The following is a 21,920-nucleotide window of genomic DNA, read 5'->3' as shown; positions in this document are numbered from 1 at the left end:
TCACAAGAAAATATCATTTTAATCTCAAATTTCTAGAAACAGTGCATCTGAAATAAAGGATATTTAAAACACATGTCATTTTGTTCTAAACACAATAGTTGCTTTGCAAAAATTAGTTCAACTGCAATAAAACAGGGGAAAAATATGGACAACAAGGAGAGAAGTAGTCCCCAAGCGCGGATCAGCCATGTGAAATTTCGTTTCCATGACAAATAAGTGGAAGTACTACTTTATGAATCACAGACAAAAGCTTGCACTGACTGTGGAAAACACTTGAAATTTTAGACTTTATACTGATTTTCCTTTGGGCGTGGTATTTACCACCCTCATGCAACATCATAAAGACCATAATATTTGGGCTTCTCCCTTCCAACTATGTCATTCCAATTCACAACCCCATCATCTTAATTCATCAGTAAGGCACAAGTTTACACTCGCATACATTCTTTTGATATTAGCAAATGTGAGTGAATACTCCGTAATCTCAATATGCCATTAGAAGCTCCCATACCCGAAGTTGTAAAACAAAATACAAACAGCCTTTCACATGCGAACTACTTTCAAGCTATCTATTTCTTCAGAGTAAACCTTAAAAATTGGCTAAACTTGTAATCCCCAGGCACTTATGCACCCCTTCAATAAATTTTCAGGTGTTTGTACACAAGTCATGGCGAGACATGCAGTATGCAGGATGGTAGGAGGCACGCGCTCGAGAGAAGTCAGCGAACTGTCAGCACAGATGCAAAAACACCTGATAATCAGCACTACCTATATCAATGCAATACATATTTTACAAAAGTTTGTCTTTATGTCAGGAAAACTGTAATGATCACTAACAAAAAAATTGCGTCCATCACACAATTGCTTGACTAGGCAACAGCCACATTCAGCTATATTTAGGATTACCAATTATTGCCGCGTGAAACAGTGCAAAAGTGACCATTTAACAAAAGGTACTGGTACAGGCTTCCTGCTTTAGGCAGGCCCACTATCGCACACTTCACATTCAAACGGCTCAAAGTTCATACAACAGTCTATGATATGTCAACCACCAATCGCAAGAGTTCTTTGCAGATGACCACACCCAATGACTGCCCACTGCTTCTACAATGCTTAGCGTATGCGATGCTCATTGTAATATCCAACGCTCGCTTTAGCAAGCACTGGTCCCTGAATCTTGCACTGCTGTCACAGCCGGTCCGGTGGCCTGAGCACTCACAGCAGAGGAAGCGCTGTTAGGCAAAGTACAAATGCACACCAGGAGCGGCCAGACCAAAGGGCAGCCACCAACGTCGGAGGAATGGTAGCGTTCAGCTCGAGGTATCAATCGTCCTCGGGAATGAGGTAAATTCTGTCACCTTCTGCCACATTGGGCAGCGACTGGTCAGCGTCTGTCTCGCCACCGGGGTGGTCCGTCTGGCCTACAGCGAGAACGGGAAGGGTAAGCAACAAGGGGATCCATCAGAACTGGACTCGGGAAGGTGAGCAGATCTTGGCACAGCGCAATGTTAATGTAATCAAACCTTGGTACCACGGGCACAGACACGTGAATTGAATGTAACATAATTGTTACGCCATGCATCATTTCTTCAAGTACCATGCATATGCAAGTCCTCCCTTATTGCAGGGCATGCACACCCACTATGGAGCACTAGAATTTAGGGAAAGAAATCGTCACAGAATGTTGCACATATAAACACATGCGTGTGGTCATTTTCTGCAAGCAGCTACTGTGTGACACTGGTTACCATTCTGTTAATGACCAGTGTTATCATCAGAATATCCCATTGGACCATGCAATGCAGATTCGGTGTGCTGCAATGGTGTTAGCCATGCTGTGGTGCTAGATCTGTAGTGTTAGTTGTTCTTTTGGACACAATTCAATTGTGACAAAAGGGAAGAATAATATGCAAGGTTAAAATAGAATTAAACACATGAGGTAGTTACAAAGGCTATAAGAACAAAAGTGTTATCAATGTCTTTGTAGTCATCCGTACGTTTGGCACTAGTATTATAACTTTTCAAATGAACCAACTGGCCGAGACTTCTGTGCTTTTTGGAACCATCAAAGTATAAGAGACTGCATACACAGAACATTATGGTGACTATGTAACAAGGCAATGCTTGAGGCTTTAGTAGGTAGCCGTAGGCTTACCTCATATAAGGCTCACACCCTCTAGAAAGTGACAACAGTCTTACATAAGTGAATAGGGTGTTCATTTGCTATGATGAAAGTTAAAATGCAAGACCAGAAAAACTTTCGATTATATTAAAGCAAATATTTGTTCGTTGAGCAGCTTGAAGTATGTCTTCTGAAAGGGAAAATGCCAACTACCCCACAAGAGCAACTTAACATGGCACATTCTGGATGTGTGAATGTAGTGACAAATAGCTTGGCTTGGCTGGCCAACATTTCTATGTAACGTGGTACCAGTGACTGCACACCTGTACAATAAGGATGGCTTGAAGTGCTTTTACAATATAGCAGTGTTCGCATGTCATTGAGCCGGCTAAGCTGTCAAATGGTCAGCAACAGGCGTTATGGCGGTTAGAGTAGTACCTAGCTTAGAAACATGCTGTTAACTTCCTGGGCCTTATATAGTTTAAAAACCTTACCATGCGTTTACCATGCATTGCAGTTGAACAACTTTTTAACTGCTGAAGTGAGGTAACAAACATTGCAATGGTTCCGTTGTCATGCTACACATCTATGTTTAATGACTCCATAAGTTACAGAGTGACTGAAGCAGTGTGTAGAAGCCAAGGAAAGGAAACCATAAACAGTGAAACAGGGTCTACCTCATTCCCATCATTGACATAAGCATGTTTACGTATGTGAAACAAAAAAGCCACCAGTTGGTGGCAACAGCATCAATGCCTAAGCATCAGAACGGGAGCCTGATGTGCAGTCACAAGTTTGCACGGGGCAGTCAATGTATGGTGATCATCAGCAAAGAACGACAAGTATCTGCCCGAGACAGGCTTATTTTACACACATAGACTCCATACTTTCACTCTAACCCACAACCTTGATCACCGGTTATGAGCACATGTCAGAGACTGTGTAGTATCAGGAGAAAAGAACAGTGTCAGGAAAGAACTTGCATACCTTTAACTGTGTGTCATACCAACTACTTTTGATGTGCATGACACTGGACTGCTTACTCAGCACAGGTCAAAAGCCAAATTAAAAATACAGACGATGTAATGATCAGCACAAAAACAATCACTTCAGCAATTTAACGAAAGAACCCGCAGTGCTTCCAACAAACCTGAGCCTTCACAGCAGGAGAGAGCAAGAGAGTGCCACTGAAAAGCTTGCTTGCTGCTGTGACAATGCCCAAACATATTCAATCTTAATGTCTCAAAACTCTAATGTCCCCATGTGTAAACTCGCGAGTGGTAGTCAATGCTTAGTGGTGTCTAAGGTAACAGCAAAATATATCTATAACTATTGGTAATAGACACATAGCCAGCTGCAGGTTGGGTGCATTCACCAGTAAACTTACAAAAATATTAAACAGTGCAATGAAAAACCAGACGAGTTTTCAGACATTAGGTAACAACAGAAAAAACTTCACTGCCACCGACGACTTGAGTTTTCAGACATTAGGTAACAAGAGAAGAAACTTCACTGCCATCTATCGAACACTTGCATGTCCTTGTTCATCGTAATGCCATGCCATTTGTTATACTCGGTTACAACCTAAGAAAATATGTAAGCTCCGCCCACAGAATTGCGGCGCACCTGTCCTTCACCTGTGAAAGACGGTCGTGCTAGCTGGTTTCCGCTCAAACCGCAAGTACCTTCTCCTTCAATGTTACTACCTAGAACATTACGTTTCGAAGGGCAGCGATGTCAGCAATTCTGACGAAATTTACCAGCACGTTTACGATCTAAAACCAGAGACACAAATGTGTGTCTTTATGGGAAAAGTCAACTGTCTGAAACACTCGAGACGTGCTTGACATCACGAAAATGAACAAGCGCTACTGCATGGAGCATTTATGCAAATTCTCTTTGTGGGAGGGACAGTGGTGGCCCTGGCTGGAGCCGTCATTTTTTGGTCGTTTGTTGTGACCGAGTATAGCTATTAAACTGTGGCTTCAAATGAGGAAATTGTAAGCCCGATCTTTGTAGCGGGATCCTGGTGGTGGTCATTCCACCACTGCACGATACGAAGAGGACCTACAGTTCCCAAATGTCGGCATCATCATCATCACTTCCTCTACAGTGCAGCTCTGTAAATTGCAAAAGAGCCCCACAACTCAGCACCTGATGGTCAACTACTCTCAGAGAACTACGCACATGAACGGTATTAAATGTTTATGCAATAAAAAAAAAAGCACTGTTAGATGCCTTCTGTTGGTGACGTGATCCTGTGCTCAATTTGCAGGTAGAAAAATTGTGTTTCAGTACTCAGCTTCCTAATCTACTGAAATTTCTGGCGCATTACTCTCTATTGCACGCTACTCATAATCCTTTTGAAGGTTACCATCTAGATGATTACACAAGATATTCATCCAAGACGTAAAGTTACATGCCCGCAGAACAGTGTGCAGTGGTTTACATCTTACCCTTGCCACCAGATTTCAAGAAAATTGGCAATAATTTGATCTAGACCACTGCATCTTGATGAACAATGAGGAGTGAGCTTCAAATACTCTAAGATGGCAAAATTATAGATGCAACAACAGTGTGGCGACGCGCCACACAATGCTGTAGCATTACTTGTGTGCTCAGGCAAAGTCCATTTTTAGCGTGACCTGCATAAGGAGGTATTGAAAGTCTACTAGTGGTGGGCAATGCAGCTTGAAATTGTTCAGTGTAGGTTGATCACAAGCGTCAATAAAGCCTCATATTTCCTTCACAAATAAGCACATACTCTTTTCAACATTAAAAACTAGGATCTAGTTACGAAAAGCAGTACATGAGTGCAAATTTTCTGCTTCATACGTTCAACACTATCTCAAAATACCCACTTAATGTATTCTTTGTTGTGCAAATATTGCTCCTGTTCTGAGCACGAAGGCTCACTGTTCATTCTGCGAAAGCCCATAGCAGAATATGCAGGGCAATTGCTTGAGAGAAAATTTTCAAAAGGCTAAGCTGGCTCACCTGTATCTAACCGTATACCATAAAATCCCAAGCAAGTGCCCCTACCCCTTTCCCTTTTCGGGAGATTTGAACTATGTGCCAATGACCGAGTAAGCGCCCCTCCTCCCCTCCCCTTTCGCCATTTTTTTTCAACCTGTTCTCTGCTACAGAATCTTTCAGGGTGGCTCCAGGGAACCCAAGTTCTGTGAGTCCTTAGACATGTGCCTGATTTCTTCAGTACTTCTACAATGTGGTGACTTGGGGTTAGATTCTGAGTTGTCACAAATTGTCAGAACATTTGAAGAACATCTTTCTCCCCTTGTCATGACACATGAAACTTCGCACGAGGATTCCCTCCGGTTCAATAAAAAAAGTAATTGTATGCGTATTCAATAAAGCATTTTATTAGACGCCTTTCATAGTGGCCCTTTCGCCGCCATCTCGAATTCTGGTCCGCAACCGAGCAAGGCCCTCCCTTCAAATCTTGTGCGATTATCTTTCACCGTGGGGGGGGGGGGGCGCTTGCTCGGGATTTTATGGTACACTGCACTTCCAAGTTATCAATGAAAGGGATGAGCTACAGCTAATTTTGCATGACAGTGAATTAATCAAGTAAATTTAACAAAAACCTCAAAAGATTAAACTTTTACAGCAACTGATGGCTACAGCAAACATGAAACAGCAAGCTATATCAACAGAAAAAAGCCAGTAAACTAGAATCACGTAAAATTAAATACAAAGTTAGCTAAAGGTACTAAATAATTTAGACAAAAGTAAACATAAAATGTAAGCACAAAAAATTAATTTTAAATGCAAATACAATCGAACCACTTTCTAATGGTGAACTTATATATGTGACTTCACTAGAACAGAGCCACATATGATGTAATGTAGCTTAGTTGCATGACATTCGTTTGAAATGCATATTGTTTACAATGAACCAATGGCAAAAATTTTTATTTACTTCGTTATAACATGCCATTCGTTACAACAGTGTTTGTTATATAAAGCTCTGACTGTACTCATAAAAAATGGGCTAGTGAAATGCAGTACACACAGATGGGCATCATCTTTTACATGACATGCTCGTTTGCATAGTAGAGTTAGAACTTGTTAGTGCAAGCATTCAAGAAATGCCTCGCAGAGGCTGCACTTGGCACAGCTGTTAAGTTGCCTAGTGGACTGATGGTTGCTTATTATCTTGGAATTATGCCCATGCTTTTACACATTGTAGCGGAAGGGTCCACACTTATCAACCAAATGGGGTTTTATAATGCATCTCTTAACTTCAATACATGTCTATGCTTCTTAGTGCAAGCCGACAAAAAGCACACGCTGCAATGTCAGCTCGTAAGACCATGACTTCATGACGGCTCATGCAGCGGCAGCAGTCACTCCAGCAGGTTAGTGTTATTTGATCAGAATGATCTGGTTCATGATGAGGCCTCACACCACAACCAGTGAAACTACAGATCCTGAGATCGGCATCTCTCTAAAAATACTTGGCTGAATATTAATGTTCTTTACTATCTTTTGTTAAGAAAGAAACTTCAAGAGCACTCAGCATATGCTTATAAACATTGTCCAACCCACTGACATAAGATGCTAAATTTGGATCTGAATGTTCTTATACAACACTATACAACAAGTTCAGTGGAATCTCATTGATACGATGTTTACAGAAACAGGAAATAAAATGATTCATCTAAAAATTGTATCATGAAACAAAAACTGGAAAAACATCAGCAAGCTCCAGAAGTGAAATGAAATTTCACATTTCTAATGATGCCTGCATAAAGGGGATGCAAGTGGATTGAGGTGTTTGGTGCTTACGCAAGAAACGTCACTGCTTCCAGAATTTCCCAGTAACTATGAACTTAAGTTTCTCGCCATTGTCAGCACGCTTTTGCAAGTCCTGTTATCTAATGTCATGTGAATACGAGGTCACATTAACTGTATGAAAATACACTGCTCCTATGAGACGTTGGCCGGGAAAAGAGAATAGGCATATTATCCCAACAAAAGATATTATGCAGAATTGTATAATTGATGTTATGTAGCACGCATGGAGTATAATGATACCAGTAGAAGGTTCAATGAAATACTTACAACGAATGAAGACATGAACATTGAAACCTGCATGCATCATGTTGCGGGTGTAAAGTACAAGTGTATTTAAACACTGCCACAACAGGTAAGCGTACCTCACTCTACAAGGCTAGCGAGACATTCTGCTCTCGTTTTTATGCGACATTCTTTGTTCATTTGGGCATACAAAGGCACATGGTCCTAAACAGTTCAATAATTACAAACGTGATGATGAACCTAACACAAGTAACGTATGAAGCCACAAGAATAGAAACTTGATGCATTGTTCCATTCTTACTTAATGAGTCAAATGACTGCACATTTTCTTATGACTGGAAGGCTCTGACATCAACAAATTAGTGGCTCACAATATTGCAACAAAGCAGCACTGTAGAACATTTCTGTACTGGGAAAAACCAACTGAAATGAATATCTGCTTGGTAATTATAAAGCTACTGTTAAACCTCTGTGCTCGTTGCCAACAACACTACCAGCTTTACGAATGCATGTGAAAACGCACCTTTTTGGTAGGTATTTTTCGCTGACGGAGAGGGTCACAGCCGGAGTACAAGATTCCCATAGCAATTCAGCCAATGCATCGTTTAGGTGGCTCTGAAAAGAGCCGTTATTTAAAGAAAATACGACGTGGCCGGCACTACCTCATAGGTCAGCCGGCCACGTCGGGCGCAAAGAAGTCGCTTATTTTCTTTTGCACGGTCCGCTTGCCCGCGATTATGTCTGCCTCAATTTCAGTCACGTCATGTTGCCGCTGTACACCAATGACAGTGTCATCAGTGCTCGCGTCAACTCCGAGCTCGTTGGCTGTGTAGGAGCTGGCTCTTCGTTCTCGGTGTCGGAGTCATCGGAATCCTCCGTAACTTCATGAATGATTTCGTCATCGGTCAACTCCGCGCATAGCTCGAGGTCTTTGTCAGCGTCGGCGAAGCCCTCAAGGGTTATCTCGGCTGGAATCAACACGCCGCCAGCGCGCAGATCGTCGAAGGCAACGTCCGCGGATGGCAGGTCATCATCGTGACCTACGAGGTGGCTTTGTGCGCTTCGAAGGCGCGGACGAAGACGAAGGAGCAGTCGGTGCCATTGCTGTAAACGGCGAATCCGCTCGACGAAAAGCGCAGCACGAAACAGCTAGGAACTCGGTGGATGCTGAAGGTCGGAAAACGTGATCACTGAAGGTAGCGCGCAGCAGCAAACGATCAACCGCAGACACGGCCGCACGTGAACGAACACATTGAGGTTTGGCTTGGCTAAGCTACGGCTGGCAACGGATTGACACGTGCGGTTTCGAGGTTACGGCAGCCGCAGCGCGGTGCGGCGGTGCTGCTGGCCACACCTGCGATGCGAGTATGGTGGGCTCAAGGATATGAAAATGAAAACAACCAAAATGGCGGCGTCGGTGGTGACTTTGGGTCGGCGGTTAACAGTAAAAAGTCCGGGAAATCAGATGGCGAAGGCTATAAGCGTCCGGAATTTCGGACTTTTTAACTCTACTGGAGGCCTAAGTGATAAGTGTCAGCTCTGGGCAGCCTCAAATCTACAGCTACCAGTCTGCTCTTAAAAACTAGATATCGCAACCTAAACAACTTTCTGATTTCACGTCAAGGCAGTTGTTTGATGGACGGACACTGTGATAATACTGAAGGCATAAGTTTGTTCTGAGTGGATTTGACTGTACAAATATGCACCAAACTGTTATTGCATTTTCAGTGAAATCAGACACATACAGACTCAATTGGGTATAGATGATGTTCACAGTACGTGAAGGTTAGCTGCCACAACAGCAAAAATAGCCTGCCCAATATCGTGCATAAATAGCACTAGAAATGAAGGCAAACACATATTTTCTAAGATCGAAACTTTTCATCCTAGTATCCAATAAACTTTTTTTTAAATCAGGACCTATGAAAAGTAGCGACTTCACTTGTGCACAATCACAGGTCAATGAAGTCGGCTAGCATTTCTGCAAAGCCTAGCACACCGAAGCTACAGAACGTCCCCCTGTGTGAACTGCATGCCGAGAGCAGCTTTGCTTGAAGTAGCAAGAAAGCTTACAGTAGAAAAAGCGCCAGTGCTTATGGTCTACCTCCATTACAGGTAATGTAGCAATAATACAATACATTGTTCATGCAGAGGAATTGGCAGCGAAGAGGATTTTGACCAAAAGGCTCACTCTTTGAGTGGACTTCACAGAGCACAGAAGAAAAAGTTTTTTTGAACAGCGTATGTTCTACAATGCAAAACAAGGTAGTCTCTAAACATGTTACAGAAGGGCATTCGTGCAAATGGCAGTTCGACAATGTGTTGTCCCATAGGGGTAAAAGGCAAATGTGGCAATTATTAAGCGCTAACCCATGGCATTTTGTAAATATAGCAGAAATTCCCGGAATTTAAAGTCGCAAATAACCTCAGATGCCTCAGAATCAATGCTGGCCGTCTTTTTGTGAAAAGATCCTGTTTAATCAGCATTAAATCTACTGCTAAAAATTCTTGTAACCCTACTAAGGGCTACAAAAAACTTCAGTGAAGGGAGCAATGAAGAATTGTTCAAAGAGATTTTTAAAGTCTGTTTGTTATTACTGAAGCAGCAATGTAAGAAAGTCCTCACTGAACCCCCCGTAATAATGCATATGTAATAACAGTTAAAAATGAACCCCTACAGCTCTGATAATTGTCTGCGTCGAAATTCCAACATCGTAAGGTACAGCCAAATTTCATAGCTGCCATTCTGCAAAAACATCAGATTACATTAAAACATGATCAAAAAAAATTGCCACAGTCTCCTAAAATTACTGTTATGAATCTACTAAAAATGTGCCACCAAAAGTACCGTGCAAAAATTTGGTAAAAATAAGTGAATTTCTGCAGCTGATCAACCAATCTACTAAGCTTTTTAATGCAAGCTAGAAATGGCATTTGAAATGTCATGCTAACTTACACTATAGCAAATAGTCGCAATAACATGGTTGAGTCTATTAATGTAGTAAATGTATGAATAGCTCCTTGCAATACCTCAAGACCTTCCAAGTCTATATTTAGGCACTTAGTGCTGACTTTCAACACAATTTTTATAGAAAAAAAATAACTTGATATTGTACTTGCCACCGTAGTATCGCCTTAGGATACTGAAAAAATAAAATGGTAGGGAAGTAAAAAGAAAACACAAAACAATATGGCATGTGAGAGCCAAGCATTTTGTGCTACTGGAGTGTTTTGGCATGGAGACATTAAAAGATGTCTAGAAGGAGACGATTTCACAAGTGGCTAAATGCTGTCTAAATGTTGCAAAGTGAAATGAAGTGAGAGTAACTAGCGTTCGTAGTGATCAATACCAAAATTGATTGCAAAACAGAGACAAAAGTACAAAAGAATCTGGTGACAACAGAACCACATGCTCGCATAGCACAGCAATAGGTATTCATTCGTGAATAGGACGGCACTAAACCTTCAGTATGACCACACACACGTAAACTTTCTGCATGTATTGTTCAGAAAACCAGGCGAAAATTAAGGAAACGAATGAGCAACCAGACTCGTAAAACATATTGATATGAACAACTAAGACGCAAGGTCTATGCATATGTGAGAACAAAATGTGCAAGAAATTTGTTCGCAGAATTTATACTTGGGAGTGCTGTTAATTATCTTCCCAACAAAAAACTGCATGTCACATTTGCATCACATCTCAAATGCAATTTTGCTTTTCTTGACTGATTTTTTTTTGCCCGCTTAGTTTTCTCTTATTCTCAACCATATTTTCCAATGTCAGAAGGTTGATGAACGGATGTACCAATGCAAATGATTCCAGCACTCAAAGCACCTTTGCATGACCAGGTTGAACTGTGGTAATATTTAGCCCATCGTAACCACCAATACCTGGCGATCCCTTTATTTCAACATTTACTTTGTTAACTTAAGCTATTGTAGAGTATAAAATAGTGACACCTCATTGAATTCTTGTAGAAGAAACGTGTGCACTATACAACATGCCCACAACCATAAAATTTGTATCGTGTAAATTCTAAAGTGCTTAGAAAAATAGTAAATTGCCAAAAATGGCATCCAAGGTAAAGACGTCTCTGACATCAGTGGTAAAAGGCCTCAATAAGAACTATTTAGGGCCCACTTGATGTATGACTAACACAATTTCCGAGTGCAGAAAAGGTATGGTTTCATGTCTAACCTTCTTTTGTGCCATGTGTTTTCTGCACTCAAAAGTTTTCCCAATAAAGTTGATCGAAACAACAAGCTACACTTGTCACACTACTATGATGAGTGAAATGCCCCGATAAAGCCGAGACACGCAAGTGATTAGCGTGCTCCGAGAGCCGGCACGGAGAATGCAGCGAATCGATCAAGAGGCACACGTGGTCGAGCACACGTCCTGCAGGATGCACGGAGTAGCACGCAACGCAAGATCAGTGCACGCGCTCTTTCCTCCGCACGACTCTGTCTTCCAGCAAGGGCACAGTGCAGGAGGTGACGTCGCCGCAGTCCAAGGGGTCGTCAACCGAGAATGACGAGCCCTTGAGCATCTCTGAAACAGCCAAGTGCCACCACACCACACACCTTTACACATGTACCTAGGGACCCATTCACACCAGTGACTGACAACGGTGCTGTGATTGACTGTGAATGGCAACCATTTATGATGACCAACACTTACACCAGGAAGTGCAACATATTGTAGCAAAACTTTGTCCTTGTTCTTTGCCCTTTTGTCCTTGTTCCCATAGTGCGCCTATTTGCTTTAAGACAGGAAGTGCAACACTGCCACTGCCAACACAGTCTCGTGACTGGTGACATTTGCATCTGCTTGCAGAAACTAGCACCGACACTGCCACGTAAAATAGTAGGTGTCAGTGTGTACTGATATCGTGCTCCTCCTGCAATGCTAAATGATTCAAAATGTTCGTGACTCAAGCTGAAGAGCTCATAAGCCCACAGGGCTGCCTTTTCCACCTTAGTGACTATTTTCAACCACTGTGGTCACGTGACCTCATTGACTTGCCAGTGTGAGTGATGTCTGACAGACAGGCCATTAATTTGAATCTTTGTAAATGTAGAAATCAATATGCCACTGTTGGAGAGGACGTGCCCGGAGTTAGAAGTTGCTTTGGCAAATACCTAGAAGTATGACTGGCCAGTATTGACTGGCATCAAATCCATCTGCTCAGTCTTACAAGGACTCAGAAAGAAAGAAAAAACAAGAGGAGCTTTAGGTAAGAGACACCTTCATGTCATAAGGAATAACCTAAGTGCACTCGACACTTGAACAAGAGAGAAAAAGTGAAAACAGTTCCTTTCTACAAACGATCCGTTTCATTCGAGTTAATAATTTGAACTCAAGAGATGGCCTGTGATTCTAATGACCATACTGCTCAAGAATGAGTTTGTGTTCAAGCAGCAGGCTTGAACTCAAACTGAGTATTCAGCTTCAGTCTACTGCATCCTACATCAGTACTGCTGCTCCAATGAATGCACAAGCAAGGCAGGAGCCGGGGTTAGCTTCAGCTGATGAGCAAGTGGCAGGCAAGACGACACACAGACGCAGCATGCACAATGAATCAGCGAAACGAGGTGCACCAACATGCAGAACGATCACTCACCATGAGTGAGCACAGCGCAGCGGTCCCTGTCGGCCACAATGTGCCACGAGAGGACGACAAAGAACAAACTCCCCACCACCAGTACTACAACAGGCAGGAACAACGCATACTGCAGGCTGAAGAAGTGGGCCGACACATCCGTCCGGCCTGCCAGGATTGCGTCGTATATCTGCAGAGGCATAAAACCACTCAAATGCAACTTTAACGCCCCGTATTGTAAAAGCAGTTGCAACCTATGGGTTGCCTTTCTATCACATAACAAAAATCGTCACCTGTCTTGCGTATTTCCTTGCTTTAATACCGCCCACTCGGTACTTCCGAGTCACCAAAAGCATGTGCGTTCTCAGTCTGACATAACCTAATGAAGGCAACAGACAATGAAGCCAAGGCAAGCATAGAGGGACATCATTAGCTGTAGTACAGTAATTATGAAATAAATGGAAAGGAATTAAAGTGGACGAAAAAACAACTTGCTGCCAGTCATGGCCTAAAGCCTTCAAATTATGCGTCCAATGCTTTACCAATGGACCTTTTTCCAAACTCACGTGAACCCCCCCCCCCCACCAGCATCGGCCGGCCGAAGAGCCTGGATGAAAACATACCGGGTTTGCTATCGTCTGCTACGGCAATGTATTTGAATGGTTGCCGTGACAGACACCAGCATCATGAAGCGTTTTCAGGCTGTTTTGGGTCAGCAATCAGTGTACAAACTTCCTGATCTCTTCCGATACATGCTAATGTTCTATCATCATGCTTAGAGGCTTGAGACATCAAGTAAGTCAGCCATTCTTTACTTTGATTGTGAAAGTGCGTCGCCGAGACAGGCATTTTTCTGTTTAAGATAGATTCCGCACTTACTGCAGCTCCATTCGTGCTCATATATCACAGAAGGTCTCTGTATCATTGTCACAACCTTTCGTAGTAGCACTTGGTGTCATTACTTGTCTAGCTTCTCAAGAAAAAAAACTGGAAACTGATCTGCATCAGTGACTTGCAAATTAAATACCCCCAACCAGTTCCTGTACTCTAATCCCAAAGGCAATAACTTTACCTCCATGCAAACGCACAGACGTTCGAAAAAATGACAGAATTTGCATAAGATGTGCACATTATGGTTCTAATCCTTCAGCATTACACTTATTATAGTCAACTGCTTTATTTATAAACAAAAAGGCATCTCAATTACCTTTGTTGCGATTGGTGCACTGGGCTTGAGTGCTATGCCTAATTTGGCGTTTGCATGGTGGTAAGGCATAGCCTTCGAGAGAGGGGACTCATTGGCCACTGTTTATGTGCTCCTGTCGCAGGCTGAAGACACTAAAATCCACGTGAAATGCTTGCCAAAGGTTGAACAGTATACGTGCTAGTGTGTCCCAACCGATGACCGCAGAAGGTAGGCAGAAATGTTGGAAAAGGATACTATTCTGCATGATGCCTTAACATTCCCATGGACGTTTTCTGCTCGGTGCACCTTCTCACCAAACTTCGCCACCAGAGAAAAGTGCAGCGCTGCACATTAAAAAAAAGGTCCACTGAGCTACAGCAGTGGTCCTTTCCCCAACCATTTCATTGGGTATTGCGATGAGTGCAATCTCCGGAGCATTAGCCAGTGCAATTCATAGCCATGGCGGCGAGTGTGGAACACTTTTTCGCCAGAAGGCATCACAGAGTATGCGATCTCATTATGAGCTCGCAGCTGATCACTAAACCCTTGCATGTTACCTAAACGAGTCCGGCCTGTCAGAACAAGACCCTCGCTATGAAAGAATGAATGAAGGCGAATTGATTAAGGGCCCTTGTGATGGATTGTTCCCGCTCTATAATGCTGCATACATGTTGACTTCTTTTATGAGTATTCAAAATTTGAAGGATGCTGAGCCTGTTTGTGGCATAAATACTAGCAGGGTATGTCTAATCAGCCATATTAAGTTGGTTCAACTTGGCATCAATTCCAGAATCACTTCCTAGTCAATCAAGCAGACAAAATATAGTGCCACTACCTTGAATGTGCCATCAGTCACTTGTGACGCTTACGGAGTAGTGGAAGTGCACAAAACACTGTCTCAGTGTTGCTTACTTAGGACTTTCTGGCCAAGCACTGCATTTACAACAGCTGTCCCATGAGCCACTACTTTTTTTTAACACTTCCGCTTCACTAATGTACCACTTGTAGATGGGAGAGGGAGCCCCAGGTTTCAGGTCAGTTGTGGTGCCTTGTTTACTTCAATTTTCACACCATTACATTCATGCAACGATGACACTGACAATCATTTCTCATAGGGGTACCTGCATGGTTATTCAGTTTCAGTACTCAGTACAGAACTCGTGGATTTCGGCTGTAAAAATTCTGAGGGACTGACACAACGGGCACGATTAAACATTACACCGTGTGAACAGCTGTCATGCTACAGTTTCAATGACACACAGATGATTGAAGCTTCAAGGCTGAGTGAGAATGTCAGACTTTTATGCATATGCTGGCGTGGAAAGATGATCTCAATCACTAACACAATTACTCTGTGCAAGTCGACCAGAAAGACTTTCAGATCCATAGTTATTCGACGTGAAAGCAACTTGGGAGAAGTTCTTACAACAAGGCGTCAAACAAATATGGCTTTCATAAACAAAGAGCATGTGTGTCTCACTTGTAGGCACACGTCATCTACCTATATACACAAGCTTCAGATGAATATTATGTGCTTAAAGTGCAACTGCAGCTACATTCTTTTAGAACAACACAGCAAGAGAACCTCTAGTGGTGAGCCGAGTTTTTCCTTATGGTTTATCAATGTAACAGTGAAGTTTCTAAAAAAGATGCTGCACCAACAGCTCCATGCTGTAACATCTGGTGAATATCCACTTGGCAGTGCTTTACAACAACCCATGACAGAAGTTTAACGTTTTTCCACATGAGTGAACAAGCTGCCTTTTCAAAAAAGGAGTGTGCATCTTTCCACTGTGTGTGTGGAAATGTTATTTTTGGTACAAATGCTCATAAATACGCAATTCAATAACTTAGGTGGTCTACTGACCTTATCCCGAGAGCATTGCAAGACATCTCTAAGAGCCTAAGGGCACCAAAGTAAAGCAGCAAGCATTCCTCAGAACGTTTCACTCTTACACAAGCAAAGAAGCGAAATGGTATCGTCACACGCAAGGGGAAGAGATATCGGCTAACTGTCTCGTCACAATACGTTATGCTTCCACTGTGCTATATCTGTATACCGTATCTTTTTACAAGTCAAGAAAACTACTGTCAGTGGTCGCAGCTCTCCTACCTGTCTGTGTGCCCGCCTTCTTGCCTTTGCTTTGCTCACGTGCTGTAGTGTCCCAAGAATTACTACCATTCTAGGGAAGCTGCGTGTTTGTGAAGTTAATATTGAATAATACCAATCAAGTTGTCATGTGATAAAAGGATTCAACAAAGCTATTTGCCCATCACATGTGCTTACTCTTCCCAGAATCTGTGCTTAACTAGGGGGGGAAGATACTGGAGTTAAGTGGTTCACAGACCCAAGGATGCTGCACTACTCATCACATTTCAAACTATTCACAAGGGGCGAGCAAATAATAAGTTTGAGGTTTGAAGCGAATTCGAAGCGAACAGTGATTTGGTCAAATAATTTCGAATCAAATAGTTTTAGAATAGTATATATCGCATATTATTAAGAAAAATTTGCATTTTTGTCATAAACCACCTAACTTGCACAATATTTTTTTAAGAATTGGAACTAGGCATGTGTGAATGTAACTTTTTTGGTTCAAAGTGAAGTGAAGCAACTTCGAATAGTAGCAAGATTTGCACAGCAGTAGGGTGCAAGTTATAACTGGCACAACATGTTGCGTTTTAAAGGTGACTATACCTAGCGCATATAGACCTGTAATACATGCTGTTAAACTAAAAAAAATAATTAATTGAGGTGAAGGTAATATGTGCATTTGATCTTGAAGTGTGACTTGTGGCACGGCCGATTTCCTCTCGATGAGTGGTTTCACGGCACAGCATTCCCGCGCAGCAGTGAAACTACCTTTACAGGGGGGTTATGCGTGCAAACATACATGTTTGTTCATTTCGAATAGTTTGAATCTCTGAATAATATAAATTAATGTCGAAGCGAATTCGAATGGTGTAATATTTGTTCGAATATTTAAAGTGCCCGAATATTCGCCCATCCCTACTACACCCATGTGCTGTGAGCCGACTTCTTTAGACCCCACAGCTGCAAGGCTCAGCTGTTTGCGCATGCGACACGTGAATGGTATGGGCACACCATGGCCTTACTGACTAGCCACTGGATGCATGTGGCGCTCGGATGAAAGGTTAAATCACTCACCACGCCAACAATGTACGGACTGCTGGCGTCACCCAGTAGATGCGATATTAAGATCTGGAAAGCAGCACCAGTGGCCCTCCGCGAAGGCACCAGGATGTACTGTGGGAAAAGTCCAGACCATGAAAGCTACATCTCACGTGGCAACTCAAGGAGGCATTTCGGTCAGACCAAACACAGACAAGCTCAAAAGCCCATGGCCATAACAAAATCTACCTCTCAGAAATCACGGTTAACATTACTTGTAGATGTGGCTGATAGTCACTCCTGACAGGGGCGTAGCCAGAAATTTTTTTCGGGGGGGGGTTCAACCATACTTTACGTATGTTCGTGTGTGCGTTTGTATGTGTGCGTGTATATATACGCAAGCAAAACTGAAAAATTTCGGGGGGGGGTTGAACCCCCCCAACCCCCCCCTTGGCTACGCCCCTGACTCCTGACCATCACCCGTTTCTCGTGATGTCAACCGGCTGCTGTTGCAAGAAATGGTCAAGCAGAAACTGAAGACAAAACAGTACGTACTGTCCAGTGCAACTGCATGGGGCTTAGCAGCAATGTCATGTTGATACCATCATCTTTGCTTTGCACTCACTAATGAAGTTTCAGTTTATTTTCACTCATATAATATATTACAATAAATTATATGCAGACAAGCGTTGCAAACTCAAGGACTGCACCAGGACTCTTGATTAATTTTTATACATGAAAAGTGGAATACAGAGCAGAAAATAAAGCCACATAAGCACGAAAAATCAAGAAACTGAGTGAGGACACCTAAAAAGCAAAGGAACAAGGTAAATACTAGGCTTGTGCGAATAGTAAATTTTAGGTTCGAAGCGAATTCGAAGAGAATAGTGATTTTGGTCGAATAATTTCGAATCGAATTCGAATAGTATGTATCACATATTATAAAGAAAAATAAGCATATTTGTCATGACCCTACCAACCTGCACAACATTTTTTTTTTAATTGTAACAAGGTATGTGCAAATGTCATTCTTTTTAGTTCAAAGGAAGTGGAAGCAATTTTGAATAGTAGCAGGATTTGGCTTTCGGTAGAATGCAAATGATAACCTATAAATTTTGTTACGTTTTAAAATTTACTACACTTAGAGCATATAAGCCGGTATAACAAGTTTTTAAACTTAAAAAATGATGAATCGATGTGAGGGTAATATGTTGATTTAACCTTGAATTGGGGCTTCGCGCCAGTGCGGATTTTCCCTGGAAAGGTGTATTCACGGTATAGCACCCCTCCGCTGCAGTGAAACCACCTTTACAAAAGATTACAAACGGACAGTGCGAATTCTTTCTGTAAAGGTGTATTCACGGCATAGCACCCCTCCACTGCAGTGAAACCACCTTTACAGGGGGTTATAAGCGGATTCAAACACATATATTCGTTCATTTCGAATACTTCCAAATTTTCAATAATTTAAATTCGAATCGAAGCGAATTCGAATACTGTATTATTCGTTCAAATATTCGAATTGCTCGAATATTCGCACAAGCCTAGTAAATACACAATCATGCCTACATTACACAGCAACAAATTAGCAAACAAACATTATAGAAAGTTAATCAGACATTCTACTCTACCAGAATTCTATTCTGTATAACAACAGCAGGGCAGCATATATAGACAAGAAATTTTCGCTTTTGACACCAGGTCTAGAGAAAGCAGGCATGATCGTGGCCCCGTTCACCATGTGTGGTTTATGGACCCTGTAGGGACTGGAGATTTGATGACAGGATCACTGATGGCAAGCGAACGCTGTTCCAAAGCATGCAATAAGAACAGCCTTAATGATATCGTGGCTGTTCGTTCATCCATTCCAGCAATCTACAACAAAAAATGCCTGCTACCCACAAGCGCTGAAAAATTTAAGCTATTATGAAAACATTCTTAGGACTTTGTTAAATGAAAAAAAATGTGCAACAAGCAGCTCATTTTTTAAGAACCCATAAAAAGAAAGGCTGATTTCAAATGTCTCAATTCTTACGACATGCGGCACATTAAAGAAACAAGCAGCTGACGTAGCTGCTGGTTCACTTACACTATATACTAACACCTGCAAGCAAAAAAAGAAGTAGCAGATGCATGTATGAACGAACAGCGCACTAATCAAGGAAATAGTTAGGAACGGTATTTACAAACAATAAGTGTTAGGTAATAAGCAAAAAATACTTGAGCTACTACGTTTCAGTTATGCAGTCAAAGTCATGCTGCTTTCCAGAGCACAGTGTCCGCATTACACACATGCTTTGTTTTCTCCTACACTTCACGTGATACACAGGTTTTTGAATAACACGTCTGCTCGCTTAAGCCATGGCAAGCTTAAATTATGGCTCACAACACTCCTGGCCTACAGTCAAGCCCACCCTCTAGCCAAGCCAGTCTGAGGTCACGTTGATCACACACAATGTGTTGTTGCTTGTCGATTATAGTCAACGTCTGATTTTTCGGACTCCCTAGGGATCGCGAAAGCGTCCGAAAAATCGGGCAGTCCGAAAAAACGAATTCATGCTTTTTTATTCCGCTCAAGCGGTCAAATCGCCACAGCCACGTCCGAAATAGCTCTAATGCCTCCCAGTATAATTAACAGGCATTTTGGTGCGCACCCAAGCTCTCGCAAATACATTCCGTACCTGCCGCGAATCCCGCTTAGCTACGTGCCAACCGCCACTTGCAAGAATGCATCTCGTGATGAGCGCCGCTCATACCAGCAAAACGCGGGATAGATTACGGCTCTCTGAGCGTTTGGAAACGATGACGCAGAAAGCAGACTGTGGCAGAAGAGCGGACGGCTCGTCCGGCTTTCCCCGATGCGTGTGCGCATGTAAACGATGCGTACACACATCACCGAATCTCCGCCGATAAGCAGCATTTGCTGCCGTGTGAATCCGATCGTTTCTAGTTGTGTGCAGTACATCGCTAACTAAGCTGACGCCGTCCCTGTACTGTTGTTGTATCGTACGCACGCATTTATCATGAAAGGGTTCGTGATGCGCACATTATTCCTGACCGCACACGGGCGCGGCAATGGCGAGCTGGTTTCGTCCGTGAAGGCAACGCGCCTGTGTGGCGCACTTAGCAGTCTTGCACAAAGAGGCAGCAAGAATGGCGGCGCGGCGCGTCGGGGTTCTCGCCTATTAAATACCTGCAGTACGCCTGCAACTGCGCTTGGCCACATGCACTACCGAGCAGTTAACTGAAGATGCTTATCGTAAGGGTTGTCGGCGATTAAGCCATACTGGCGTGTTTGCCAGCTGCCGCCATCACGCCTCGGCGCATTTCCGCTGCTTAACCGTAAAGACATCGCCACTCGGCGCCGTGATAGCGGCCCCTTTGAATTTCTGGTCTGCTTCACCCCATAACGCTTCGGCATTGTGGCAAAGCTGACTTTCGGACCCTGCTACTGTCGCAAACAGATCGACTCGCGAAAGCGCTGGTTCGAACCTACGAGATGATGGACGCGGCAGAGGTGGGGGCTTCAACTAATGCCTTTCGGACCTGCAATTTGGGCAGAAAGTCCGAAAAATAGGACGCGGAAGAGTCCGAATTTTCGAGCATGTCCGGAAAATTGGGCGTCCGCAAAAAAGGCAGTTGACTGTATATTTTTTCACCTTGCTCCCATGCTGGTCAACCTATGCTGACAGCCCGCAATTACTGACAGGAAAAAAAGAAAGAAAAGGAAGGAAAAAAAAAGCAAATTTCACCAGGCGACAAGATCAAGATTGTAAACGTAGTTGTGCAAAGTTGCATAACAAGTTGCACAACGAGAGTAGAGTGTAGAGGGTTCTTCTAGGAACAGCTGATAACTTATGAGGGAAAAATCCGTCACACCATAACCGTGGCCAGTTGCCACTCTCGCGCAACATGTTCTACGACTTACCAGAAGAATGTCGGCAACTATAGACCAGTTGAGGCAGATGGCTGTCATGCCAAAGAAGAACAGCACCTGCATTAAACGGCACAACAGTCTTCAGTACCCTGTGCAAATGATGTAACACATGCAAATGAAGAAAGAAGTGCTGCTCTAAAGCAGCTTTCTCAACCCTTTTATCGCCAGTCTTCGCCACACTTTACAGTACCAATTATTTGAGCTACAACTGTCTCTGAATCGCTGCATTTTAAAAGTTTCCCATCAAGCTGTCTGACAGCTTTTCACCTAGGGGAAACCCAATTTGATTGTTGGAAACGAAGTGGATTTTGGTTCTAAAACTGATATTGTTTCATCAACCAGTATTCCTAGTGCCGTCTGCAAATATATCTGAGTGTGCATGCCGGTATTGAAGGACACACACGACTGCTTAGTCTGTAAGCTTTACGCGTGCACAGCCTTCTAAAAATTTTCTGTTCGGTGCAGTTCCCCTCATAATTGAGATATTCATGACTCCGGCAACTTGAGTTATAAGTCGTGTACGCTTATAGTATCTACCTTCAGCGTATTTTTGGATTAGTAACTTTCTTAAATATCCACTAACCTTTGAAAGGGTCCCTCCCTAGGCCACACTGGTAATTGCGCTTAACTCTTTCATGCACAGTACTCCATTCTTGGTGGGAAAGGGAGTTTTATTGAAAAAAATGGTCAACTCTTTTTGAGAAAAGATTTTCTCACACAAAAATAAAGTTAGCACTTTCAGTTCAAAAGATATGAGGTGGTCACCTCAGGTGACCACTGTGCAGTAAGGGCCCACTGGTCAGTTTCGATGGAAGGCCGCAAAACAGTTCTTGTTTTCTTACAGGAGCAAGGGGAGATTTTATTTAGTGCACATT

General features: G+C 42.8%; 1 protein-coding gene across 4 annotated transcripts in view; it reads right to left on the bottom strand.

Moving 5' to 3' along the window:
- LOC119391592 (protein spinster) overlaps positions 1-21,920 on the bottom strand; it is a 104,322-nt gene continuing 82,402 nt past the window's right edge. For 2 of the 4 annotated variants that reach the window (XM_049414906.1, XM_037658388.2), the window contains exons 8-11: positions 21,037-21,102; positions 17,145-17,243; positions 12,811-12,979; positions 1-1,421 (exon numbers count right to left, since the gene is read on the bottom strand). In XM_049414906.1, the coding sequence (XP_049270863.1) occupies positions 1,324-1,421; positions 12,811-12,979; positions 17,145-17,243; positions 21,037-21,102 (432 nt within the window). In that variant the 3' untranslated portion in view covers positions 1-1,323. Of the gene's footprint in view, positions 1,422-10,092; positions 10,327-12,810; positions 12,980-17,144; positions 17,244-21,036; positions 21,103-21,920 lie in introns of those variants that run through there. The other 2 variants (XM_049414907.1, XM_037658391.2) reach the window with 2 other exon arrangements.

Source organism: Rhipicephalus sanguineus, chromosome 4 (assembly GCF_013339695.2).
Source record: "Rhipicephalus sanguineus isolate Rsan-2018 chromosome 4, BIME_Rsan_1.4, whole genome shotgun sequence".
NCBI lineage: Eukaryota > Metazoa > Arthropoda > Arachnida > Ixodida > Ixodidae > Rhipicephalus > Rhipicephalus sanguineus.
This window is presented reverse-complemented; position numbering and strand designations above follow the sequence as displayed.